The 18,233-nt window shown below is 50.9% G+C and overlaps 1 protein-coding gene across 1 annotated transcript in view; it reads left to right on the forward strand.

The window, feature by feature from the left end:
* LOC137306843 (plexin A3-like) overlaps window positions 1–18,233 on the forward strand; it is a gene marked incomplete at its 3' end in the record, with an annotated part of 143,370 nt that overhangs the window by 52,700 nt on the left and 72,437 nt on the right. The window contains exons 7-9 of the mRNA XM_067976241.1: window positions 5,543–5,711; window positions 14,234–14,330; window positions 15,514–15,704. Coding sequence (XP_067832342.1) covers window positions 5,543–5,711; window positions 14,234–14,330; window positions 15,514–15,704 — 457 coding nt within the window. The remainder of the gene's footprint in view (window positions 1–5,542; window positions 5,712–14,233; window positions 14,331–15,513; window positions 15,705–18,233) is intronic.

The raw sequence follows: 18,233 nt of genomic DNA on the forward strand, positions 1-18,233 counted from the left end.
TCGATCTGGGTCTCTTGACGATTAAAACCATGTTGGGACTAATGGAGGGTCTTGAGGACAAAACGCAGTGGGGACCACCACCCCCCCCCCGCCTCCTCACTCACTCACTCCTCCATAATTGGTTGCTGGAGGATTATGAGGAGAGGCGAAAGAAAGCAGTCCACTGAAGGAGAGACGGGAGTCGGTAGCTTTGGTTACGGTGCCCATGGCAACCGGGCCTAGCTCCTGCAAAAAGCCTCTCTCAGGATTGACTGACCGGCGTCAATAATGGAGAGGCCCAGACAGCGGGGGGAGCGATCCGCCTCCGTGCTAGCCTTGTCATCTTTCTTTCTAACGCACGGGTTAAGAAAAATGTCCCCCTTTCACCGATGTTACCCGTCCTGGTAACAATTAATAGCGTTTACTCGACAGCCCCCACCCAGGTGTTAGCTACCTGTGGTTCCCCTTCAATTTTTCCTTTTTCCTTCTCCCTCCCCGGTGCCCGGCCTCCTCCTCCTTCGCGCGCTGCTCGATCGTGGGGTGAATCGCAGCCCAGCCTGGCCTCCGCGCCCCCCCCGACCCCAGCGATCAGCAAGTTGGCATCTTGGCTCGTGTCCATCCCTCTCCCCCCGACCCCACCGTTCCCCCTCCCACCCAAAGCGGCGAGACTGACTAGCGATCGCTGGGGGAGGAAAATCTGCCGTGCCTCCCTCCACAGTCGAATAGCCAACTGTCCCGGCTCGCAGGTGGTGGGTGGGCGGAGAATGAATGCTCGGTGAGGATTAAGCGCCACTGAACGCCAGTGAGAGTCGGAGAGGGGGGAGAGAACTGGGCAGAGGGGTGGGTGGGCGGCAGGGAGAGAGAGAGACACATAAGGCCAACCTTGGAAGATTTTCCTTACTGGCGCGGGAAAAGTTGTCCGCAGAAATTGGGAATCGCGAGAGGGGAGCAGACAGGAAGCAGACAAAAGTCTGCGAGAGAGAGAGAGGCAGAGATAGATAGAGAGAGACGGAGAGAGAGAGAGAGACAGAGAGTCAGAGAGAGAGAGAGAGGGAGAGAAATGGAGAGAGAGAGAGACAGAGATAGATAGAGAGAGACGGAGAGAGAGAGAGAGAGACGGAGAGAGAGAGAGAGAGAGACAGAGAGTCAGAGAGAGAGAGAGAGAGAGAGAAATGGAGAGAGAGAGAGAGGACGGTGGGAGAGAGACGGTGAGAGAGAGAGAGAGACAGTAAGAGAGACGGTGAGAGAAAGAGAGAGAGAGAGAGACGGTGAGAGAGAGAGAGACGGGTGATAGAAAGAGAGCGACAGAGAGACGGTGAGAGAGACGGTGAGAGAGAGAGAGAGACAGTAAGAGAGACGGTGAGAGAGAGAGACGGTGAGAGAGAGAGACAGTAAGAGAGACGGTGATAGAAAGAGAGAGAGAGAGAGACGGTGAGAGAGACGGTGAGAGAGAGAGAGAGACAGTAAGAGAGACGGTGAGAGAGAGAGACGGTGAGAGAGAGAGACGGTGAGAGAGAGAGACAGTAAGAGAGACGGTGATAGAAAGAGAGAGAGAGAGAGACGGTGAGAGAGAGAGAGAGACAGTAAGTGAGACGGTGAGAGAAAGATAGAGAGAGAGACGGTGAGAGAGAGAGAGAGAGACGGTGAGAGAGAGAGACGGTGAGAGAGAGAGACGGTGAGAGAGAGAGACGGTGAGAGAGAGAGACGGTGAGAGAGAGAGACGGTGAGAGAGAGAGACGGTGAGAGAGAGAGAGATGGTGAGAGAGAGAGAGATGGTGAGAGAGAGAGATGGTGAGAGAGAGAGATGGTGAGAGAGAGAGATGGTGAGAGAGAGAGATGGTGAGAGAGAGAGATGGTGAGAGAGAGAGATGGTGAGAGAGAGAGATGGTGAGAGAGAGAGATGGTGAGAGAGAGAGATGGTGAGAGAGAGAGATGGTGAGAGAGAGAGATGGTGAGAGAGAGAGACGGTGAGAGAGAGAGAGACGGTGAGAGAGAGAGAGACGGTGAGAGAGAGAGATACGGTGAGAGAGAGAGAGAGAGACGGTGAGAGAGAGAGATGTTAAGAGAGACGGTGAGAGAAGAGAGCGACAGAGAGACGGTGAGAGAGAGAGAGAGACGGTGAGAGAGAGAGATACGGTGAGAGAGAGAGAGAGAGACGGTGAGAGAGAGAGATGTTAAGAGAGACGGTGAGAGAAAGAGAGCGACAGAGAGACGGTGAGAGAGAGAGAGAGACGGTGAGAGAGAGAGAGAGACAGTAAGAGAGACGGTGATAGAAAGAGAGAGAGAGACGGTGAGAGAGAGAGAGAGACAGTAAGAGAGACGGTGATAGAAAGAGAGAGACAGAGAGACGGTGAGAGAGAGACAGAGAGAGAGAGCGAGAGAGAGACGGTAAGAGAGAGAGAGACAGAGAGAGAGAGCGAGAGACGGTGAGAGAGAGAGAGAGAGACGGTGAGAGAGACGGTGATAGAAAGAGAGAGACAGAGAGACGGTGAGAGAGAGACAGAGAGAGAGAGCGAGAGAGAGAGATGGTGAGAGAGAGAGACAGAGAGTGTGAGATGCTAGTTGCGGAGACCCTGCTCGAATATGCAGAGAAATTGTGGTCATAGCACAGGGAGCTGTTAACATTCAGGCACGAGGTACAAAACGCCCACCCTGACATCTCCGAGATGTCAGCCTGTCCCCGGAGTCTCCGCGAAGGATAATGGGAATGCTGGGACACAAAAACACACATATTTATTCATCAGCCGCACATTTATCGATGGTACAAAAGGGAACCTTTCCCAGGGGTCTGCCTGCAGCTGCGGTGTGAGAGAAAAGTGTGAGAGTGTTCACACCTAGGGAGAGGTGAGGGGGTGAGGGGGAGAGGAGGGGGGGTGAGGGGGAGAGGAGGGGAGGGGAGAGGAGGGGGAAGGAGAGGGGGATGGGTGGGGAGGAGGAGGGGAGAGGGGTGGGGAGGAGGGCGGGGTGGGGAGGAGGGGAGGGGAGAGGGAAAGGAGAGGGGGAGGGGAGAGGAAAGGGGGAGGGGTGAGGGGAGGGGAGGGAGAGGAGGGGGAGGGGTGGGGAGTGGAGCAGAGGAGGGGAGGGGTGGGGAGAGGGGAGAGGGGAGGGGTGGGGAGGAGGGGAGCGGTGGGCAGGAGGGGAGGGGTGGGCAGGAGGGGAGGGGAGAGGGAAAGGAGAGGGGAGTAGGGGAGGGGTGGGGAGGAGGAGAGGGGAGAGCGAAAGGAGAGGGGGAGGGGAGGGAGAGGAGGGGTGAGAGGTGGGGAGGGGGAGGGGGGAGGGGAGGACAGTGGCTCATCAGCAACAGCCCACAGGCTGCAATCTCAATCTCTCTTTCCTCATTCCCTCTCTCTTTCTCTCCCATTCCCTTTCTCTCCCATTCCCTCTCTCTCTCTCATTCCCTCTCTCTCTCTCATTCCCTCTCTCTTTCTCTCCCATTCCCTCTCTCTTTCTCTCCCATTCCCTCTCTCTTTCTCTCCATTCCCTCTCTCTCTCATTCCCTCTTACTCTTTCTCTCCCATTCCCTCTCTCTTTCTCTCTCATTCCCTCTCTCTTTCTCTCTCATTCCCTCTCTCTTTCTTTCCCATTCCTTCTCTCTCTCATTCCCTCTCTCTTCTCTCCCATTCCCTCTCTCTTTCTCTCCCATTCCCTCTCTCTTTCTCTCCCATTCCCTCTCTCGTTCTCTCCCATTCCCTCTCTCTTTCTCTCCCATTCCCTCTCTCTTTCTCTCTCATTCCCTCTCTCTTCTCTCCCATTCCCTCTCTCTCTCATTCCCTCTTACTCTTTCTCTCTCATTCCCTCTCTCTTTCTCTCCCATTCCCTCTCTCTCTCATTCCCTCTTACTCTTTCTCTCCCATTCCCTCTCTCTTTACCTCCCATTCCCTCTCTCTTTCTCTCCCATTCCCTCTCTCTTTCTCTCCCATTCCCTCTCTCTTTCTCTCCCATTCCCTCTCTCTTTCTCTCCCATCCCCTCTCTCTTTCTCTCCCATTCCCTCTCTCTTTCTCTCCCATTCCCTCTCTCTTTCTCTCCCATTCCCTCTCTCTTTCTCTCCCATTCCCTCTCTCTTTCTCTCCCATTCCCTCTCTCTTTCTCTCCCATTCCCTCTCTCTCTCATTCCCTCTCTCTTTCTCTCCCATTCCCTCTCTCTTTCTCTCCCATTCCCTATCTCTTTCTCTCCCATTCCCTCTCTCTTTCTCTCCCATTCCCTCTCTCTTTCTCTCTCTTTCCCTCTCTCTTTCTCTCTCATTCCATCTCTCTTTCTCTCCCATTCCCTCTCTCTTTCTCTCCCATTCCCTCTCTCTTTCTCTCCCATTCCCTCTCTCTTTCTCTCCCATTCCCTCTCTCTTTCTCTCCCATTCCCTCTCTCTTTCTCTCTCATTCCCTCTCTCTTTCTCTCCCATTCCCTCTCTCTCTCATTCCCTCTTACTCTTTCTCTCTCATTCCCTCTCTCTTTCTCTCCCATTCCCTCTCTCTCTCATTCCCTCTTACTCTTTCTCTCCCATTCCCTCTCTCTTTACCTCCCATTCCCTCTCTCTTTCTCTCCCATTCCCTCTCTCTTTCTCTCCCATTCCCTCTCTCTTTCTCTCCCATTCCCTCTCTCTTTCTCTCCCATTCCCTCTCTCTTTCTCTCCCATCCCCTCTCTCTTTCTCTCCCATTCCCTCTCTCTTTCTCTCCCATTCCCTCTCTCTTTCTCTCCCATTCCCTCTCTCTTTCTCTCCCATTCCCTCTCTCTCTCATTCCCTCTCTCTTTCTCTCCCATTCCCTCTCTCTTTCTCTCCCATTCCCTATCTCTTTCTCTCCCATTCCCTCTCTCTTTCTCTCCCATTCCCTCTCTCTTTCTCTCTCTTTCCCTCTCTCTTTCTCTCTCATTCCATCTCTCTTTCTCTCCCATTCCCTCTCTCTTTCTCTCCCATTCCCTCTCTCTTTCTCTCCCATTCCCTCTCTCTTTCTCTCCCATTCCCTCTCTCTTTCTCTCCCCGGTTATCTCTCAACCAACCTCACTTTAAAAAAAACACAGATGATCTGGCCATTTATCCCATCTGTACGGGGCCTTACACAGGACGGAGTCTTGGCAGTGGTGGGAGGCATGGTCGGAATTAATAGATTGAATATTGAGAGCACGACAGGCGGCCTTAACGTCCTGCGAACTAAATTCCAAGAAGTTATGCGAAAGGAGGGGGTTGTACAGTCTGGCATCATAAGAAATAGGAGCAGGAGTAGGCCATTCGGCCCCTCGTCCGCCATTCAATCAGATCATGGCTGATCTTCGACCTCAACTCCACTTTCCCGCCCGATCCCCGTACCCTTGGCGCCCTCGCAGAAGGGGTTAATACCCAAGTTAACATGCTAGATTCCGTCGAGCGTTCCATATAAGCCGCCCACGCAATTAACGCCCTCATTCACGGAACAAAAAGCGCCACTAAAGAGGCCTCGGCAGCAGTCACCAGCACGACCTTCGAGGCTTGGAAGCCAGCGTTAGCCTTTTTCCGACTACCCCATTGGACCAACAACTTGCATTAAGAGAGCGCCCTTAACGTAGTGAGACGCCCCAAGGCACTCCGCAGTCGAATAGCCGCGGAAATGGCCGCAGAAGTGAGCGGATGGGGGCGCCACCAGAGCCCGCGGAACCTGCGCCCCCAGCCGGGAGCCGGGAGAGCAAGGGAGAAGATTGTAGTTGCTAACAGCGTGTTCAGTCATGGCACGACTGATCTCAGTTACGCCTCAGAGCGGAAAGTGAAGTACTGAGGTAACGGCCCCCTCCTGGGATTCCATCTTTACTTAAACAGCTGCTGCCTGCCGAAAGGTCGGAGAAAGTAACGCTGGGTTCCTGTGAGAAAGTTGACCCGTCCCGAATTAAATAACTTGGCCCAATTTTCCTAATGCACCGTGCAGGCCTCAGGCCTGAGGCCTGAGGTGAAAGGTCGTCGCGTCAGCATTCATGCCGGCTGACGCCAGGCTCGTTAGTAACGGCTCACTTAAAATCACGCCTGACCTTCCCCGGGTGCCTCATCTGACCTTCCAGAGAGCAGCTTAACTGTCGGTGCGCTGGGCTTCTGAAACTCTCTGGGGTACAGTACTGGTGGGTCCGGGTCTGTCTCTGTATAACACTGGGGTACAGTACTGGGGGGTCCAGGTCTGTCTCTGTATAACACTGGGGTACAGTACTGGGGGGTCCAGGTCTGTCCCTGTATAACACTGGGGTACAGTACTGGGGGGTCCAGGTCTGTCACTGTATAACACTGGGGTACAGTACTGGTGGGTCCAGGTCTCTCACTGTATAACACTGGGGTACAGTACTGGTGGGTCCAGGTCTGTCTCTGTATAACACTGGGGTACAGTACTGGGGGGTCCAGGTCTGTCACTGTATAACACTGGGGTACAGTACTGGTGGGTACAGGTCTCTCACTGTATAACACTGGGGTACAGGTCTGTCACTGTATAACACTGGGGTACAGTACTGGTGGGTCCAGGTCTCTCACTGTATAACACTGGGGTACAGTACTGGGGGGTCCAGGTCTGTCACTGTATAACACTGGGGTACAGTACTGGTGGGTCCAGGTCTGTCTCTGTATAACACTGGGGTACAGTACTGGGGGGTCCAGGTCTGTCACTGTATAACACTGGGGTACAGTACTGGTGGGTCCAGGTCTCTCACTGTATAACACTGGGGTACAGTACTGGGGGGTCCGGGTCTGTCACTGTATAACACTGGGGGACAGTACTGGGGGGTCCAGGTCTGTCACTGTATAACACTGGGGTACAGTACTGGGGGGTCCGGGTCTCTCACTGTATAACACTGGGGTCACATAGTTTGATTAAGAGTATTACATAAAGCTTATCGACTTGAATGCAACTGATATCGGTAACTCTGCAAAACTAGCTTAGTGACGGCAGCAGCCTGATTGCATTTAAGGCAGGAATGTCCCCAGACTTTTACCTCTGTGGGTGGCCTGGGTGCAACCATTTTGGTCAGCTGGGTGTCTGACACATGTAGAAACCCATCTCGATACAGAGTCCACACTCTCCCCCTGTGGGGACACCCCCCACTTCCCTTAACCCACACTGGGAAAGGCTCTGTTTACCCCAGTATGGAGTGCACACACACACTCTATCTCTCTCTCTCTCTCTCGGAGGGCCTTGGATACTTCCGTCCCTGTTCCCGGAAATCTGCCTCTATCCCCAGCCGCTGGTACTGGCAGATTCCTGGCTTCCGATTTACATTTCGACTCTTTCCAAGTCTCCCGACCCACAGAATTCAGACTGCACACACCGGCAAGTGGGAGGTTTCTGGGCAAATCGAAAGTGAGCTGACTAGGCGATGAGCAAGCCCAAGGGGAGGGGAGAGGGCTGCTGTGTCTCACTCGTGCCTCGGAGTCAGAAGCTCGGGGGTTCGAGCTCCCGAGACTCGAGCCCCGTAATCCAGGCCCCGACACTCCCCCCGCCCGATGCCGGTACCGAGGGAGCGCCGCACTGTCGGAGGGGCCGTCTTTCGGGATGAGACGTTAAACCGAGGCCCCCGTCTGCCCCTCTCGGGCGGGACGCAAAAGATCCCACGGCCGCTATTGGAAGAAGAGCAGGGGGAGAGGGGGAGTCCTCCCCGGGGTCCTGGGGCCGATATTTATCCCTCGACCATCATCACTTAAAAAAAAAACAGATGATCTGGGGCGTTATCACATGGCTGTTGGTGGGATCTTGCTGTGTGTAAATTGGCTGCCGCATTTCCTACATTACAACAGTGAGCACACATCGATAAAAGTACTCCGTTGGCTGTGAAACGCTTTGGGACGTCCTGAGGCAGTGAAAGCCGCTGTAGAAATGCCAGTTCCATCTTTTATTCAATAACAACCTGCATTTGTATATCCCCTTTAATGTAGTAAATTGTCCCCAAGGCCCTTTGCAGGAGCGTGAATCAGACACCGAGCCCCGTAAGGAGATATTGGGACAGGCGACCAAAAGCTCGGTCAAAGAGGGAGGTTTTAAGGAGCGTCTTAAAGGAGGAGGGAGAGAGGCGGAGAGGTTTAGGGAGGGAATTCCAGAGCTTAGGGCCGAGGCACGGCCGCCAATGGTGGAGCGATGGGAGTTGGTGGGAAAGGGGGGAGTTGGACAAGAGGCTGTTATTGGAACATTGATATCCATCGCACAGTGGCGATAACCCACTGCCCTTTATTACTATTCAGCCCTCCAAGGGTTAATCGGTACCAGGACCACCAACCCCCTTCCCCTCACGCACGCGACTGCGACGGGCTGCAGAGGAGGTGTTTTGCAGCGATTGGAATGGGAGGCAAGATCCCAGGTGGGACATTTTGGAAGCAGAGCAAGGTCGCTGAACATCCTTGAAAGGCTGGCGCTTCCGAGTGGGCTTTGCGTTCCCTCCCTCTCCAATCCACTGAAACAAACACCCTCTCACAGAGGGCTGAGAACGCACCCCTCCCCCTGCTCGCCTGCCCCAGCCAAACACCGGGGCTGCGATCAAGGGTCTCGCCTGCTTAAGAGCCCTCCGCTCCCCCCTCTTCCCCATCACCCACCTTCCCCCCCCTCGCAACCCAGGTCGCAACTCTGTCGGACGTCCCCTCTGGGGACCCTCCCGACTTGGGTCAGCCCCCGATTCCCATCGCTCCACCATTGGCGGCCGTGCCTCGGGCCTAAGCTCTGGAGTTCCCTCCCTAAACCTCTCCGCCTCTCTCTCTCCTCCTTTAAGACGCTCCTTAAAACCTCCCTCTTTGACCAAGCTTTTGGTCACCTGTCCTAATATCTCCTCACGGGGCTCGGTGTCAAATTTAGTCTGATTTACGCTCCTGGGAAGGACCTTGGGGACGTTTTACTGCGGTAAAGGGACTGGGTAAATGCAGGGTGTTGGTGTTCTTTGATCTGGATTTCAAGTTCCTTCCTCACTTCTGGGTCTTTCAGACGCTGAGTGCAATGAGAGTGAGTCTCTCTTTCTTTCTCTCTTTCTCCCTGTCTCTCTCTTTCTCTTTCTCACTTTCTCTCTCTCTCTCTCACTTTCTTTCTCTCTATCTCTTTCTCACTTTCTTTCTCCCTTTGTTTCTCTCTCTCTTTCTCCCTTTGTTTCTCTCTCTTTCTTTCTCTCTTTCTCTCTCTCTCTTTCTCCCTTTGTTTCTCTCTCTCTCTTTCTCTCTTACTCCCTTTGTTTCTCTCTCTTTCTTTCTCTCTTTCTCTCTCTCTCTTTCTCCCTTTGTTTTTCTTTCTTTCTTTCTCTCTTTCTCCCTTTGTTTTTCTTTCTTTCTTTCTCTCTTACTCCCTTTGTTTCTCTCTCTTTCTTTCTCTCTTTCTCTCTCTCTCTTTCTCCCTTTGTTTTTCTTTCTTTCTTTCTCTCTTACTCCCTTTGTTTCTCTCTCTTTCTTTCTCTGTTTCTCTCTCTCTCTTTCTCCCTTTGTTTTTCTTTCTTTCTTTCTCTCTTTCTCCCTTTGTTTCTCTCTCTTTCTTTCTCTCTTTCTCTCTCTCTCTTTCTCCCTTTGTTTCTCTCTCTCTCTTTCTCCCTTTGTTTCTCTCTCTTTCTTTCTCTCTCTCTCTCTCTTTCTCCCTTTGTTTCTCTTTCTTTCTTTCTCTCTTACTCCCTTTGTTTCTCTCTCTTTCTTTCTCTCTTTCTCTCTCTTTCTCCCTTTGTTTTTCTTTCTTTCTTTCTCTCTTTCTCCCTTTGTTTCTCTCTCTTTCTTTCTCTCTTTCTCTCTCTCTCTTTCTCCCTTTGTTTCTCTCTTTCTTTCGCTCTTTCTCTCTTCTCTCTCTCTTTCTCTCTGTCACTCTCACGCTCTCTCACAGAGATGGGGAATGTCACCGACCTCCCGCTGCTTAATATACCCTGGCAGCCCTCGGAAGGATCACTGTCCACAAGTGAACTCCATCTGGTGACTCGGTCTGTGTACCTGGTGCAGTGCTGACCAGGGAGAAAGAACAGACTCCCATTTCTCAGGCCCCTTTCACCACCTCAGGACGTCCCAAAGCGTTTCACAGCCAATGAAGTACTTTTTTTTTGAAGTGCGGTCACTGTTGTAATGTGGGAAACGCGGCAGCCAATTTGCGCACAGCAAGATCCCACAAACAGCAAAGTGATAAATGACCAGATCATCTGTTTTTTAGTGATGTTGGTTGAGGGATAAATATCGGCCTCAGGACCCCGGGCAGAACTACCCCTCCCCCCCGCCCCTGCTCTTCTTCCAATAGCGGCCGTGGGATCTTTTACGTCCCACCTGAGAGGGCAGACGGGGGCCTCAGTTTAACGTCTCATCCCGACAGTGCGGCGCTCCCTCAGTACCAGCACCGGGGGGGAGTGTCGGGGCCTGGATTACGGGGCTCAAGTCTCTGGAGTGGGGGCTCGAACCCTCGACCTTCTGCCTCAGAGGGGTGAGTGAGACCGAGGGAGGGGTCGAAAAGTAGTCTCGCTGCGCTTTAGAGAGGGAAATATTGAAAGTCCCGATGGCCATCGACTGCCTCCCGCTGTAAAATGCGCATGCGTCTCTCTGCAGGAACCGCCTAGGGCTGTGAGACCCCTTCCCCTTTAGCCAGATGACATTTGACACCTGAAACTTCTTCATCAAGGCCACGTGGCTCAATGGGCCCAAGGGAATTGGAAGAAGGCAGAGTGCATTCAATGTACCCAGGGTATCTGTTATTCTATATATAAACCCCCCCACCGAACCCCTCGATTAGATTCCAGTCTGTAACTCACTCACGGGTATCTGTTATTCTATATATAAACCCCCCGAACCCCTCGATTAGATTCCAGTGTGTAACTCACTCCCGGGTATCTGTTATTCTATATATAAACCCCCCGAACCCCTCGATTAGATTCTAGCCTGTAACTCACTCCCGGGTATCTGTTATTCTATATATAAACCCCCCCCCGAACCCCTCGATTAGATTCTAGCCTGTAACTCACTCCCGGGTATCTGTTATTCTATATATAAACCCCCCCACCGAACCCCTCGATTAGATTCCAGTCTGTAACTCACTCCCGGGTATCTGTTATTCTATATATAAACCCCCCGAACCCCTCGATTAGATTCCAGTGTGTAACTCACTCCCGGGTATCTGTTATTCTATATATAAACCCCCCGAACCCCTCGATTAGATTCTAGCCTGTAACTCACTCCCGGGTATCTGTTATTCTATATATAAACCCCCCCCCGAACCCCTCGATTAGATTCTAGCCTGTAACTCACTCCCGGGTATCTGTTATTCTATATATAAACCCCCCGAACCCCTCGATTAGATTCCAGTCTGTAACTCACTCCCGGGTATCTGTTATTCTATATATAAACCCCCCCGAACCGCTCGATTAGATTCCAGTCTGTAACTCACTCCCGGGTATCTGTTATTCTATATATAAACCCCCCCGAACCCCTCGATTAGATTCCAGTCTGTAACTCACTCCCGGGTATCTGTTATTCTATATATAAACCCCCCGAACCCCTCGATTAGTTTCCAGCCTGTAACTCACACCAGGGTATCTGTTATTCTATATATAAACCCCCCGAACCCCTCGATTAGATTCCAGTCTGTAACTCACTCCCGGGTATCTGTTATTCTATATATAAACCCCCCGAACCCCTCGATTAGATTCCAGCCTGTAACTCACTCCCGGGTATCTGTTATTCTATATATAAACCCCCGGAACCCCTCGATTGGATTCCAGCCTGTAACTCACTCCCGGGTATCTGTTATTCTATATATAAACTCCCCGAACCCCTCAATTAGATTCCAGCCTGTAACTCACTCCCGGGTATCTGTTATTCTATATATAAACCCCCCGAACCCCTCAATTAGATTCCAGTCTGTAACTCACTCCCGGGTATCTGTTATTCTATATATAAACCCCCCCCGAACCCCTCGATTAGATTCCAGTCTGTAACTCACTCCCGGGTATCTGTTATTCTATATATAAAACCCCCCCGAACCCCTCGATTAGATTCCAGTCTGTAACTCACTCCCGGATATCTGTTATTCTATATATAAATCCCCCGAACCCCTCGATTAGATTCCAGTCTGTAACTCACTCCCGGGTATCTGTTATTCTATATATAACCCCCCCCCGAACCCCTCGATTAGATTCCAGCCTCTAACTCACTCCCGGGTATCTGTTATTCTATATATAAACCCCCCGAACCCCTCGATTAGATTCCAGCCTGTAACTCACTCCCGGGTATCTGTTATTCTATATATAAACCCCCCCGAATCCCTCGATTAGATTCCAGTGTGTAACTCACTCCCGGGTATCTGTTATTCTATATATAAACCCCACTGAACCCCTGGATTAGATTCCAGTCTGTAACTCACTCCCGGGTATCTGTTATTCGATATATAAACCCCCCTGAACCCCTCGATTGGATTCCAGCCTGTAACTCACTCCCGGGTATCTGTTATTCTATATATAAACCCCCCGAACCCCTCAATTAGATTCCAGTCTGTAACTCACTCCCGGGTATCTGTTATTCTATATATAAACCCCCCGAACCCCTCAATTAGATTCCAGTCTGTAACTCACTCCCGGGTATCTGTTATTCTATATATAAACCCCCCCTGAACCCCTCGATTAGATTCCAGTCTGTAACTCACTCCCGGTTATCTGTTATTCTATATATAAAACCCCCCGAACCCCTCGATTAGATTCCAGTCTGTAACTCACTCCCGGATATCTGTTATTCTATATATAAACCCCCCGAACCCCTCGATTAGATTCCAGTGTGTAACTCACTCCCGGGTATCTGTTATTCTATATATAAACCCCCCGAACCCCTCGATTAGATTCCAGTCTGTAACTCACTCCCGGGTATCTGTTATTCTATATATAAACCCCCCCCGAACCACTCGATTAGATTCCAGTCTGTAACTCACTCCCGGGTATCTGTTATTCTATATATAAACCCCCCGAACCCCTCGATTAGATTCCAGTCTGTAACTCACTCCCGGGTATCTGTTATTCTATATATAAACCCCCCCGAACCCCTCGATTAGATTCCAGTCTGTAACTCACTCCCGGGTATCTGTTATTCTATATATAAACCCCCCCGAACCCCTCGATTAGATTCCAGCCTGTAACTCACTCCCGGGTATCTGTTATTCTATATATAAACCCCCCGAACCCCTCGATTAGATTCCAGCCTGTAACTCACTCCCGGGTATCTGTTATTCTATATATAAACCCCCCGAACCCCTCGATTAGATTCCAGCCTGTAACTCACTCCCGGGTATCTGTTATTCTATATATAAACCCCCGAACCCCTCGATTAGATTCCAGTCTGTAACTCACTCCCGGGTATATGTTATTCTATATATAAACCCCCCGAACCCCTCGATTAGATTCCAGCCTGTAACTCACTCCCGGGTATCTGTTATTCTATATATAAACCCCCCCGAATCCCTCGATTAGATTCCAGTGTGTAACTCACTCCCGGGTATCTGTTATTCTATATATAAACCCCCCTGAACCCCTCGATTAGATTCCAGTCTGTAACTCACTCCCGGGTATCTGTTATTCGATATATAAACCCACCTGAACCCCTCGATTAGATTCCAGTCTGTAACTCACTCCCGGGTATCTGTTATTCTATATATAAACCCCTCCGAACCCCTCGATTAGATTCCAGTCTGTAACTCACTCCCGGGTATCTGTTATTCTATATATAAACCCCTCCGAACCCCTCGATTAGATTCCAGTCTGTAACTCACTCCCGGGTATCTGTTATTCTATATATAAAACCCCCGAACCCCTCGATTAGATTCCAGCCTGTAACTCACTCCCGGGTATCTGTTATTTTGTGTGTCTCTCATTCTCATCTGTCTCTCTTTGTCTGTGTGTGTCTTTTTCTCTCTCAGACTGTCTCTCTATGTCTCTCCGTGTCTCTATGTCTGTCCGACATTCCCTCTGTCTGGCTGTCTTTCACTTTCTCTGTCTGTCTCTCACTTTCTGTCTCTGTCTCTCACTTTCTGTCTCTCAACCTCTGTCTCTGTCTCTCAACCTCTGTCTCTGTCTCTCAACCTCTGTCTCTCACTCTCACTCTCTGTCTCTCAACCTCTGTCTCTGATTCTCACTCTCACTCTGTCTCTCACTCTCACTCTCTGTCTGTCTCTCACTCTCACTCTCTGTCTGTCTCTCACTCTGTCTCTGACTCTCTCACTCTCTGTCTCTCACTTTCTGTCTCTCAACCTCTGTCTCTGAACCTCTGTCTCTGTCTCTCTCTCTCACTCTCTGCCTCTCTCAGTTAGCCCCATCAGCCCCTCACTCTCTCCTTGTCTTTCAGTACTCGTATGAAGGTGATGATATTGGAGACCTGGCCGTGGATTTCTCCATTGTCTGGGATGGAGAGTTCATCATTGATAAGCCAGCCAGCGTTAAAGGTACAATCTACAATAACCATCTTAATCCTTTCACCAAGCATTTGAGGTTTTTTTTATTTTTCCCGCTGAATTCCATCCATCCCAGCCTCTGGCAATCTGACCTCTCGCTGACCTCTCCCCGAGCTGCAATTGGACCAAACAGTTGGCTGACCTATCGATGGTCCTGATTGGCCATTCTATGTGACTGACCTATCAATGGTCCTGATTGGCCATTCTATGTGACTGACCTATCGATGGTCCTGATTGGCCATTTTATGTGACTGACCTATCAATGGTACTGATTGGCCATTTTATGTGACTGACCTATCGATGGTCCTGATTGGCCATTCTATGTGACTGACCTATCAATGGTCCTGATTGGCCATTTTATATGACTGATCTAATAATGGTCCTGATTGGTCATTCTATGTGACTGACCTATCGATGATCCTGATTGGCCATTCTATGTGTTGACCTAATGATGGTCCTGATTGGCCTGCCGTTCAATGTGTTGACCTACCGATGGTCCTGATTGGCCATTCCATGTGACTGACTTATCGATGGCCTTGATAGGTCAGTCACATAGAATGACTAATTGATGGCCTTGATTGGTCATTCCATGTGACTGACCCAACGATGGCCCTGATTGGCCATTAATGACCCTCACGCCCTCCTCAGGCTCTCTCAGTCTTCCCATTCGTTCGGTGGCATCGAGCCCGAATGATGGGAGCAGCTCCCCAGTGAGAAAACCCTTCCCACTGGGCTATGTGAGCTCCCAATAAGAAGCAGCAGGACTGGGCCTACGATACAGGGACAAGGCACGGGATAGACTGGGATTAGGAAGGCCGCTCGGGCCCAGCTTAGCCCAGCCATTCGGAAAGACCCCATCCCTGCCCCCCCACCCAACCAATTCCAGGGTATCTCCCTGCACGGGGATCCAGTCCCGTCTGCTGGTCACACTTTCTATGGGGAAGGAATTCCTGCCTCTATGGAGTTTGAGCCTCTGTCCCTTTAGTCACCTGTCGTTGACCACACTGTGGGATCTTGCTGTGCGTAAATCGGCTGGCCGCGTTTCCCTACATCCCGACAAAACCAAAAAAAAAGTACTCCATTGGCCGTGAAGTGCTTTGGGACGTTCTGAAAGGGCTCCGAAATGTCTACACATCCATAAAGCAGAATTTTCCTTCTTTCCGCTCTCTCCCAGCCCTCCTGTACAACTGCTCGGCCCAGCGGGAGAGCTGCGGCCTGTGCCTGAAGGCCGAGCCCAGGTTCGAGTGCGGCTGGTGTGTGCCGCAGAGGAAGTGCCACCTTCGCCAAGACTGTGCCACCCCCGACTTCAACTGGATGCAGCCGAGCAGCCGTAACATCCGGTGTACCCACCCCCGAATCACTAAGGTACGGCCTCCCAACCCCTAGTGGGGGGGGGGGGGGAGGGGGGAGGGGGTCTCTCCCCTGCGGTGAGGTAGGCCCACAGCTCGAATTAACACTGTCTGTTTTTCTCGTGTGTGCGATTTATTCAGAGACGAATCGGACCGCTCCTTCGGGGGGAGCCGGCACAGGGCACGATGGGCTGAATGGCCTCCGTCTGTGCTGTAGGATTCTGTTCATATCAAGAGAGTAGGGGTTAAAGGTAGTTACTCAGGCTGGCACACGGTGGGAAGTGGTGTTCCACAAGGATCGGTGCTGGGACCACTGTTGTTCTCCATTTACATCAACGATTTGGACTCGGGAATCAGAAGCACAATTTCAAACTTTGCAGACCACACCAAATTGGGGGGTATCGTTAATACCGAGGAGGACTGCGACAATATACGGGAAGAATTTAATAAACTTTCAGAATGGGCGTGTGATTGGCAAATGAATTTCAATATAGATAAGTGTGAGGTATTACATTTTGGTAGGACGAATAAGGAGGCCACATACTGCTAGGATAATAGCAGTCTAAATGGGACAGAGGAGCAGAGGGATCTGGGGGGGTACAGATACACAGATCACTAAAAGTAGTAACGCAGGTTATTAAGGCCATTAAAAAAAAGCAAACCAAGCTCTGGGGTTCATTTCTAGAGGGATAGAATTGAAAAGCAGAGAAGTTATGTTAAACTTGGATAGAACCTTGGTTAGACCACACTTGGAGCACTGGGCACAGTTCTGGTCTCCATATCTCACTTGGAGCACTGGGCACAGTTCTGGTCTCCATATCACACTTGGAGCACTGGGCTCAGTTCTGGTCTCCATATCACACTTGGAGCACTGGGCACAGTTCTGGTCTCCATATCACACTTGGAGCACTGGGCTCAGTTCTGGTCTCCATATCACACTTGGAATACTGGGCACAGTTCTGGTCTCCATATCACACTTGGAGCACTGGGCACAGTTCTGGTCCCCATATCACACTTGGAGCACTGGGCACAGTTCTGGTCTCCATATTATAGAAAGGATGTAGGTGTAAAAAAGATTTACAAGGATGATCCCAGAACTGAGAGGTTATAACTATCAGGAAAGGCTGAACAGACTGGGGCTCTTTTCTCTAGAAAAGAGAAGGCTGAGGGGTGACCTGATAGAGGTCTTTAAAATTATGAAGGGATTTCGATAGGGTAGACGGAGAGAAGATGTTCCCACTTGTGGGGGGAGACCAGAACGAGGGGGCCATCAATATAAGAGAGTCACTAATAAATCCAATCTGGGAATTGAGGAGAAACTTCTTTACCCAGAGAGCGGTGAGAATGTGGAACTCGCTCCCACATGGAGTGGTCGAGGGGAATAGAATCGATGGATTTAAGGGGAAGCTCGATAAACACATGAGGGAGAGAGGAATAGAAGGATAGGGTGAGATGGAGTAGGGAGGGGGGAGGTTTAAAATCACCCTAATATTGGGTCAGGCTGTTATGTCGAATGCAGTATCTGGGTGTGAGTCCTGCCTGCACCACTGACGGGAAAGGTGGGAACAGTCTCCATCCAAATCTCAACAGATACAAGAATCCAATACAGTTAGAGAACTGATAGGACAACATAGAGGGAGCTTTACTCTGTATCTAACCCCGTACCTGCCCTGGGAGTGTTTGATGGGACAGTGTAGAGGGAGCTTTACTCTGTATCTAACCCTGTACCTGCCCTGGGAGTGTTTGATGGGACAGTGTAGAGGGAGCTTTACTCTGTATCTAACCCCGTACCTGCCCTGGGAGTGTTTGATGGGGACAGTGTAGATGGAGCTTGACTCTGTATCTAACCCTGTACCTGCCCTGGGAGTGTTTGATGGGACAGTGTAGAGGGAGCTTTACTCTGTATCTAACCCTGTACCTGCCCTGGGAGTGTTTGATGGGGACAGTGTAGAGGGAGCTTTACTCTGTATCTAACCCCGTACCTGCCCTGGGAGTGTTTGATGGGACAGTGTAGAGGGAGCTTTACTCTGTATCTAACCCCGTACCTGCCCTGGGAGTGTTTGATGGGACAGTGTAGAGGGAGCTTTACTCTGTATCTAACCCTGTACCTGCCCTGGGAGTGTTTGATGGGGACAGTGTAGAGGGAGCTTTACTCTGTATCTAACCCCGTACCTGCCCTGGGAGTGTTTGATGGGGACAGTGTAGAGGGAGCTTGACTCTGTATCTAACCCTGTACCTGCCCTGGGAGTGTTTGATGGGACAGTGTAGAGGGAGCTTTACTCTGTATCTAACCCTGTACCTGCCCTGGGAGTGTTTGATGGGGACAGTGTAGAGGGAGCTTTACTCTGTATCTAACCCCGTACCTGCCCTGGGAGTGTTTGATGGGACAGTGTAGAGGGAGCTTTACTCTGTATCTAACCCCGTACCTGCCCTGGGAGTGTTTGATGGGACAGTGTAGAGGGAGCTTTACTCTGTATCTAACCCTGTACCTGCCCTGGGAGTGTTTGATGGGGACAGTGTAGAGGGAGCTTTACTCTGTATCTAA

The sequence above is a fragment of the Heptranchias perlo genome, chromosome 45, assembly GCF_035084215.1.
Source record: "Heptranchias perlo isolate sHepPer1 chromosome 45, sHepPer1.hap1, whole genome shotgun sequence".
NCBI lineage: Eukaryota > Metazoa > Chordata > Chondrichthyes > Hexanchiformes > Hexanchidae > Heptranchias > Heptranchias perlo.